General features: G+C 51.0%; 1 protein-coding gene across 1 annotated transcript in view; it reads right to left on the bottom strand.

Moving 5' to 3' along the window:
• Positions 1-481: 481 nt before the first annotated feature.
• Positions 482-8,839, bottom strand: part of CEP112 (centrosomal protein 112) — a 462,158-nt gene continuing 453,800 nt past the window's right edge. The window contains exons 26-28 of the mRNA XM_045299484.1: positions 7,271-7,372; positions 2,197-2,261; positions 482-643 (exon numbers count right to left, since the gene is read on the bottom strand). Of these exons, the coding sequence (XP_045155419.1) occupies positions 640-643; positions 2,197-2,261; positions 7,271-7,372 (171 nt within the window). The 3' untranslated portion in view covers positions 482-639. The remainder of the gene's footprint in view (positions 644-2,196; positions 2,262-7,270; positions 7,373-8,839) is intronic.

Genomic DNA, 8,839 nt, shown 5'->3' with positions numbered 1-8,839 from the left:
TGGCACCGGGTTTGAGCCTAACCACCAACTGCACGCGCTCACTGTGGACTTAATCTTCTACATCAGAGAAGATTCCCAGCCCCCACCCCAAAGGACCATTTGGGGTGGCCAGTATTTCCTAGGGGAAAGTACCATCTATATGCCACACTGGCTTCAGCAAATGAGGTGCAATAAAAAGTAGAAATCATTTTGATAAGTACAAAATGATATTTTAATCACAGGTGAACACGAACATGAAAACAACGCGGTCTTGTTGAAAATGTTTGGGTGTGACGCCACATGCGTGATTTTGATCACCGGCGCCTGGTAAAATCCTAGGCCAAAGCATGAACAAGGAGAGTCACAGGAGCGCATTTCTTTTCCGGGTATCAACCATTCTCGGCGCGCGCGCGCACACATGCACACAGATATGGAAACTGGCAAGAAAAAGCTAATAAAAAAAATAAAGTACGCGGACACGAATAAAACTATCCTACTAGAGTGTGAATGACGCATGTTTTTATGATCCTAAGTACATACTTTCAAAACTGAAACTATGCCACTGGGCTCGACAGTGCACAGAATCCAGATCTTCAAACCTGCTGGTCGCCGCCCTCGGCACAGCCCCCACAACGGGATCCACCGCCATCTCCGGTGCAGTTACCTGAAAACCAGAACGCTCAGTTAGGGTTTCCTCCAGGCCTTCCAATGACACAAACATGCCCCAAGTCACCAGTATCCAGCAGCGGGGAAAGAGCACCTGCTCGGGTGCTAGCCAGAAGCTTAGTGGTTCAGATTCGCCCGCCTTTCCAGGGGAGAGAGATGTGACCATCTGCTACAGTGAGGATCCCAAAGCCAAAGCCAAGTTGATTCAGACTCATAGCGGCCTTAGGAGAATGGAACTGCCCCACAGCACTTCCAAAGCTATACATGGTTACGGAAGCCGATTGCCAGTTCTTTGTCCCGTGGAGCAGCTGGTGGGTTCGAACTGCTGACCTACTGGTTAGCAGCAGCTATAACCATTGCCTCACCAGGGCTCCTCCACAAAGATGATAGCTTGAGAAGCCCTATGGCCCAGTTTTACTCTCTCTAGGGAGCAAGACGAGTGACAATAGACTCAGCCGCAATGGCTTGCTTGTTTTCGGTGTCCAGAAATAGAAAAAGGTTGAAGAAGACAGTTCATCGTGTATGTCCCAGTGGCGCAGTGGTTAAGTGCTCAGCCGCTAACTACAAGGTTGGTGGTTCGAACCCACCAGCTGCTCTGCAGGAAAAAGATGAGGCAGCCTGCTTTCCCAACGACGATAGCGTGGTAGCCCTGGGGGACAGTTCCACTCTGTCCTCTCGGGGCCCTGTGAGTGGGAGTTGACTTGATGGCAATTTGGTGTGGTTTTTGGATCATATCGACACCAAGATCCACATCAAGTACTTTGGAAAGGGAAAGAATTCATGACCTCTTTACCGGGTAGCACAGTGTTTATGCATTGCGCTGCAATCCCCAAGGTCAGCAGTTCAAAACCACCAGCTGCTCCTCCAGAAAAAGATGGGACTTTCCACTCCTATAAACAGTTAGTCTCGGAAACTCACAGGGTCAATCTAAGTCAGCCTTGAATGGATGGCAGTGTTTTTTGTAACTTAAGTTCAGTGCCCAACAAGTGGCTCACTCTTTGTCAGTCAGGAAGGCTGTGTGGTTAAGTCGCCCAGGGTGGCTGCTCTTGGCAGCAGGCAGACACAGCCCAGGCCCGGGATTCACTGGGTCCCTTGGACTAGAAAGGTCTCGGGCATCCCTGAAGAGGCCGCCATGAGCACCAAAGCCCACGCGAGGGCTGTGACATCACCAAGCTGTTTGCCTCGTCTGGGCTGGAGAACACCTGCACTGGTGCCAAGCTGCCTGGGAGATGGACTTTGAAGGCGCCTGCCGCTTTAAATGAAGGGTTGCCTTGTCTCCCAACTGAGAGGAAGGCAGCTTCTCCACTTGCTGCTGTGTGTCCTGCAGGGAGACCTGCTGTGCACCTGCAGTTCCTTCCTCTCCTCAGCTCGGGGCGGGCGGTGTGGGGTGGCAGGGGGCGGGGGCCTGCTCATGGACAGCCTATGGCCCGAGAATCTATCTGGTTTAGATGCGGTTGAGCATTTCCATGAAGGCTCGAGCCCCCTGCTGGGAGAGTGGCGAGGGCAAGTCACACAGATGGATCAGGAGGGCCGCCTGGCCCCGAGCAGTACCTTCGGCTCTGGTAGGTGGTCAGCTCCTCTTGAAGGACACAGGCTCGCTTCTGCAGAAAGCTCACCTAGGAAAGACACTTGGCATGAGGAGAGGCCCAGGTGGCTTCAGGGTCAGGAAGGGGCAAGTCATGAGGGGAGCTTTCCATTCCATTTCCGACAGGCCTGAGGTCAGACTCAGAGGGTCAGTGGGATGCCCATGACGGGGAGGGGGGTGGTGTCACATCTCCCCCCCCCCGAGGTAGTTAGTTTATTGTGTCAATCTGGTCGACAAACACAGGTGGGGTTAATTGAAGGGCGGAGGGATACATGGCTCAGTGAGCCTCGCCTTTCTAGTTCTTGGGTCTCTTGCTTTTTGATGGTCGGACCAGGGTGCAGCTGCCTTAGCCAGTTCCCTGCTTGATCTGGCAAGGCTGACTTCCTGCAAGACATCCCTGAGGAGAAGCCACATGGAGCTACCCCCTTGCAGCCCTAGGTGCTGGAGCAGCCGTGTGGAGACCCCTGCCAGCGCTGAGATGCTTACACATTCACTGATTCAGCTTTCCTCCTGCAGTCGCCATCATTGTGTGTGTTTTGTGAGATGGAGGAGGACTTTGTGGATTGGTGTTAATGTTGGACTTGTGGGTTTGGGAAGCACTGGGTTGGGATGTTTTCTTGATGTGCACTTACCCTTTATATAAAACTCTCTCTTATACATGAGCTTCTAAGGATTTGTTTCTCTAATGTACCCAGACTGACACCCTCCCACTGAGGTACCCACCAGTGATTATAGAACTCTGTCCTAACTCCCGTCCCAGGGTGTCCTGGTACAGTCTCAGCCTATCTTTGCCACACCATCTCTTGTCACCCTCTGCCCAGCGCTGCTTCCCGGGACACTGTGTCTTTCACACCTCTGCTGGAATGTGCGCCTAGCGGCTGATTCCTGGTTCTCCTCCAGGAGTCAGTCCTAACGCAGCCTCTTCTGTAGAATTCTGCACCCCCTCCCAGCGGCTCCTCTCCTCCCAGCCCTGGTGGGCCCCCTCTGGTCCCCTGGACTCTATTATTAGCACCTACTGCACTGCTTTGTGGTGATCTGTCTGCATCCATCTCCCCCAAACCTGAGGGCTCTTCCGGGGCAGGATGATGTCTGTTTATCTTCGAATCCCCAGGGCCTTTCGCCGGGCTGGGCATGGAGCTGCACTGCGCTCCCTCAGTAATGAAGAAGTGAACAGAAGAAAAGGAACGGACTGCTTTCTGGAAAGTGCAGTCTCTCCTGGGGACGCCCTGAAGTTGAGGGCCATGATTTTCTCATGGAACGAACCCCCATTTTGTCTGGAGTCCGAACAACCCGCCTTCCATTCTGGCTTGGCCTTGCTGGCTCTACGTCAGCCACTTAAGCACTTGGTATCTGATCTGTGAAGTGAGGTTCCTGACAGCTGCCTCTCAGGGTGATGAGGATGCGGGGGAGCAAGGGTGGAATCAGTCCTCTGCAGAGCTCAGAGCAGGCGCTGCCCTTCGGGGTGGGGGTGGGGTGCTGAGCTGGGTGCTAAGAAGCTGTATATCTTACTATAGAGTACTTACACTGGCCCTTCACAAGGTCAAGTCGGTTATTTTAAGGTGCACACGTCTACAACAGTCCAGCTACCTGTAATGTACTGCCATCGAGCTGATTCTGATGCAGAATGACCCGGAAGGCAGAGAAGACTTGCTCCTTGGGGTTTCCGAGACTGTAGATCTTTACTGCACCTGACAGCTCTCTCTCGTGGAGCACCGCCCTGGGGTTAGCAGCTCAGTGATTGATCCACTGCTCGGCCAGGGCCTTTCACAGATACCGATAACCAAACCTACTGCTGCAGAGTTCAGTCGGACTCACAGCAACCACCGGTACAGGGGCACCGAGCCCGCCCATCCACCCGAAAGCAGACAGCCTCCTGAGGGGCAGCGGATGGGCTCGAACCAGTTAGCAGCCCGATGGCTACACCGTGGCACTGCCAGGGCCCCTTACAGACACCGGTGTGGGTACAAACTGCCAAGCCCCTTGCACCATTTCCAAAAGGAAACGGCTCTCGGAGCACTCACAACATGGCTCCACGCAATCAAGTGTCAGTGGTATTTGTTCGTTGCGGAATTGTTTACTCTCGCTTCTTTGGTCTGCGCAGAAACCATGGCAACGGCTGATCCTGAAATACAGTTATGCAAGAGTACAGCTGGCAGAATGCAGAATGTGCTGGAACGGGGGGAGGCAGTGCACTCTCCCCAACCGGGCACCCGCCGAAGCGGTCCCTGCGATTCTGTGTGTTTGTCCTATGCCCCCGTTGTTACCTCTCGCAGATTGCTCAAACGGCCCAGGGGACAATTCAACCTTTCGGACAGATGCATGGGGTATACGGACTTGGACCCCTCCCTCCAGGCTTATGGGGCAGGAATCCCAACAATCTTCGAAAAACACAAGCACCTGTGCTTCCAAACTAAATTTGCTCACTGTATGGCCGGCGACTCCACGCAGCTGCCAACTGGGAGGGCCCCACGCAGGGGGCAGCGCTCTCCTCCTGGGTCAACATGCAGTCGGAGGAGGCCGGAGTGGCTTCTATTACAGTGAAACGATATGAATGATAACAGAAGCCCTGCAGGTGGATATCGGATTTCTTGCCTTTTTTTTTTCCTTACACAAACAAAACAAAACAAAACAAAAAACACGAAAACTCCTCTGAAGGTGCCAGGTGGTACACAGCTGACCCTCAGAAAGCCTTCCTCCTGGAGCCACAGTAGGAGGAGGGCGGGGGCGGGTCCCTGAAGACCACTTAACCCTTTCTCTGCTGAGGCCCTCCTCTGGGACTCCTTTGAAAAGGTCAGCAGCCACACTGGCCACACCAGGCATGCTCTCCTCACAGGCCAGTTCCCGAGGGGCAAATCAATTGGACGCTTGTGTTTAATCTTGTGTTTCAGAGTTCAGAGGGAGCCCTGGTGGCAGTGACTACAAGCTGGGCTGTGAAACACAAGGTCAGCAGTTCAAAACCACCGAGGCTCCGAGGGAGAAAGATGGGGCTCTCAACTCTTGTAAACAATTACATCTTGGAAATTCACAGAGGGGAGTCTACCCTGTCCCCTAGGGTCAGCGTGGACTCGATGGTAGTGAGTTTGGTTTGTATTCGAGTTTATGTAAATGCCATCAAAAATCATTTTATTTGTTTGTAAATATGTTTACTGAGCATTTTTGATGAGTCCGGTACTTTTCTTGACATGGAAATGAAAGAAGCCCTTTCTCGTTCTTGGGGCAGCAAAGGAGTGTTGTGTTTTAGTTTGCAGGAAAAGGTACAGCTTGGATTTGGAAACACAGTAATGCCCCCAAACCCTGCCCAGCGCCCCTGAATCATGCCCAACTCATAGGACCGTGCACAGTGCTTCTGAGGCTGTGTAAATCTTTACGGGAGCAGACGGCTGCATCTTCCTCCAGGAAAGTGGCTAGTGACTTTGAACTGTCGACCTTGCGGTTAGCAGTTCTCCAATAGCACGGATGCTTTATCATGCTCAAGTTAAAAACAGATTGAACCAGTAATGTGCAAACCATTCAAACAATCCAAATGCAAAAAAGGAAAAGGCATGTTGGAATTTTAAAATGGTTATCCAAATTTAACAGAAGAACGATGGGTGTTCTACTCCTGTGAAGAGTTACAGTCTCAGGTCCTAGAGGTGTCTGACACCACCCTGTTGGATAGGACTGCTATGCGTCGGTATCGACTGGATGGCAGGGAGTTTTTAGTTTTATGTAAAGTGAGAGCAATTTAATCCCTCACGTTACATTTTATAAACTACCATTTTATTGTGTACATATTGGGCACATGTTACACAGTTTTGAAAACCAAGGTCCCCTTCATGCAACAGAGTCATGTGCACATCTGCATTATTACTATCTTGGAAGAAGTTTGGCCAGAGTGATCCTCTATCAGAGGCAAGGATGGTGAGACTTGGTCTCACCTACTTCAGACAGGTTGTCAGGAGAGACTGGTCCCTGGAGAAGAGCATGCTTGTTGAAACGGAGGGGCAGTGACAAAGAGGAGGGCTCTCTACAAGATGGACTGCCACCATGGCCACAACAGTGACTCAAGCAGGGGGACAGGGTGAGGCTGGGGCAGGCCCGGGCAGCGCTCCGTTCTGTGGAGCATAGGGGAACCGACTCAATGGCATCCAACTAACAGCATTACTTCCGGGGGCCTTTGGTAGGCAGGAAAATGATATACCTACTACCGCGATAGCCCACCCGATAAAGTGTGTCATGTCAAGACATACTTCCTCTGACCGGACTCCTTGTCATCATTCCTCTTCCTACTCACAGCATGCCTTGCTGTTTCCAACAACCACACGGAACAATCTGCAATTGCAATGCTTCCAGTGGGAAGTGCGCTTCTGCTCTCTCTGGGCTCTTTCGCAGTGAGGCGTCAGCAACGGGCCTAGGGATGGCCTTTTGGGCCTGGCACCAAGCAGACATGGGTGAGGCCGCCCTGGAACATGGACTGTGAGTGGATGAACAGTTACCAGAACTGGATTTTTCCATTTCAAGGGCGGCTTGTACGAAGTAAGAAGCTCAGGTGGCAATGTGGTTTCGGTGTTGGACGGCTACCTGCTCCAATGAAGATTCACAGTCTCGGAAACCTACAGAGCACTGGTTCTCAACCTGCTTCAGGCCGCGACCCTTTCAGACAGTTCCTCGTGTGGTGGTGTCCCCCAACCATAACATTATTCTCGTTGCTACTTCATCACTGTCATTTTGCTATTGTTTTGAATTGGGCGACCCCTGTGAAAGGGTCGTTCGACCACCAAAGGGGTCGCGAGCCACAGGCTGAGAACCGCTGCGCTAGAGCATTACTGTGCTGGCATCGACGTGGTGGCGGTAGGATTGGGCTCTTTGTGGTCTGAGTTGAAGGAAATGCTTGGAGAAGACAAGTTCTTAAACTAGTAAGACAAAGAAGAAGGACAAAAACCCTAAGGGAAGAAGCAGGGCATCCTGGTCATCAACGCAGACGCACACTGGTTTCTAAGTTTCCTTCCAGACATGGGCACCCTCCAGATGCGTGGAAGGAGTTGTGGCTCGAGGAATTACCTGAGATCTGAGGGAGGAAATGGTGTCCTCGAGTTCTTGTCTCAGAGATGCTGGCATCAAGCCTTTGAATTTTGTTTCATATTCTTGTCGTATGTAAGTTATCTGAAGTGGAAACAAAAATGAAAGGAAATATCATGGGAATGACTGCTTGAATTAAGGAATTCCAAATCATCTACTCATCGCAGAGAGGTCATCGGAAAACTGCCAACAAAGCCGAAGGAAGAGGAAACACAGCTGCACGCGGGGAAAAGCCATCTGACCTGGCCTTGAAACTCTGGAAGAGACACTCTCTGGGGCGACGCCCACTCCCTTAAATCCTGGTGCCACAACTGTCACCATCTGAGACATAAATGGCAGGCTTTCTCTCACCACGCATCACGCCCATCACCCTCTTCTGATCAGGACACGGCCCGGGATCATACTAAGCTGGGGGTTTGAGGACAATTCCTGGCATGTCTTTGGTTTGATTAAAGCACTCTCCAGACTGGCTAGGTGCCCTTGGGAATCTAATGCAATCCCTGTGATTAGGAAGAAAGGTAAGGGCAAGTCCCCTCAACCCCGATGCACGTGCTCTGGTCTCGCTCAGCCATCTTGCCCGGCTCCTGGGATTCCCTGTGCTCAGTCCTGGCTCAGCCCACTCCAATCTCTCAAAGCTAAACACAGAAGTGAGTGAGGCAGGTGAAAGAGACGTCTTTGAGCCGCCATGCATGAGCGGAGCACACACGTGTGCCGGTGTGGGGGTGAGCTTGTTCATCTGCAGCCTTTCCCCAGCTCTGCTCCTGTAGTCTTCTTCCTCCTAACCAGAGATGTGATGGAATCACTTACCGTATATACCGTATAAGCCGATCCGAATATCAGCCGAGGCACCTAATTTTACCACAAAAACTGCATTAAAAATGTGCTAAAAAAATTCGGCTTATACACGAGTATATATGGTCCAAATCTGTTGCATGTGGCGGGGTGTGTGTGTGTGTGTGTGACTTAACTGACTATAAAAGCTGAATTGCAGTGTAGCTCATAAATGATTCATTGATACACCTGGAAATAGGGTAATAGACTATGCAAATATGTGCACCTGGAAATTGGGTAGTTTGCTATGCAAATGTGTGCAACTCAGTTAGTTACACAAGCCCCTGGATTTATGGAATAAAACGGAAAATTATTAGACTTTAAGTCCCAACCTCCCCCCCTCCCTCCCTAAATAATTAGCTGGATTAAGAAAAATAATTAACTGGATTAAGAAAAAAAATTTGTTCTAATAATAGAATTCATTTCATGATCTACTAAGATCCCATGGCACCTGTTCTTGGATATAATTTTAAAATTCTTTGCCAGGAATTTGTTTTCCAAGCCATGCTAAGAGGCATGCTGGCGGCACTAGGTTAGGCTCTCATTGCTAACCTCAAGGTCAGCGTCAGAACCCACCAGCTGTTCTGGAGGAGAAAGACGTGGCAGTCTGCTCTCTGGCCTGGGAGATACGAGGTGTCTGTTCTGTCTGACAAGGTCGCTAGGAGCCAGAATTGACTTGATGGCCATGGGTTTTGTTTGTTTTTTGGTAGACAACCTTTT

Source organism: Echinops telfairi, unplaced genomic scaffold, assembly GCF_000313985.2.
Source record: "Echinops telfairi isolate 266 unplaced genomic scaffold, ASM31398v2 ScPeMD7_7458;HRSCAF=8496, whole genome shotgun sequence".
Lineage (NCBI taxonomy): Eukaryota > Metazoa > Chordata > Mammalia > Afrosoricida > Tenrecidae > Echinops > Echinops telfairi.
Note: the sequence above shows the minus strand (reverse complement) of the source record. Positions and strands in the feature narration are given on the sequence as shown.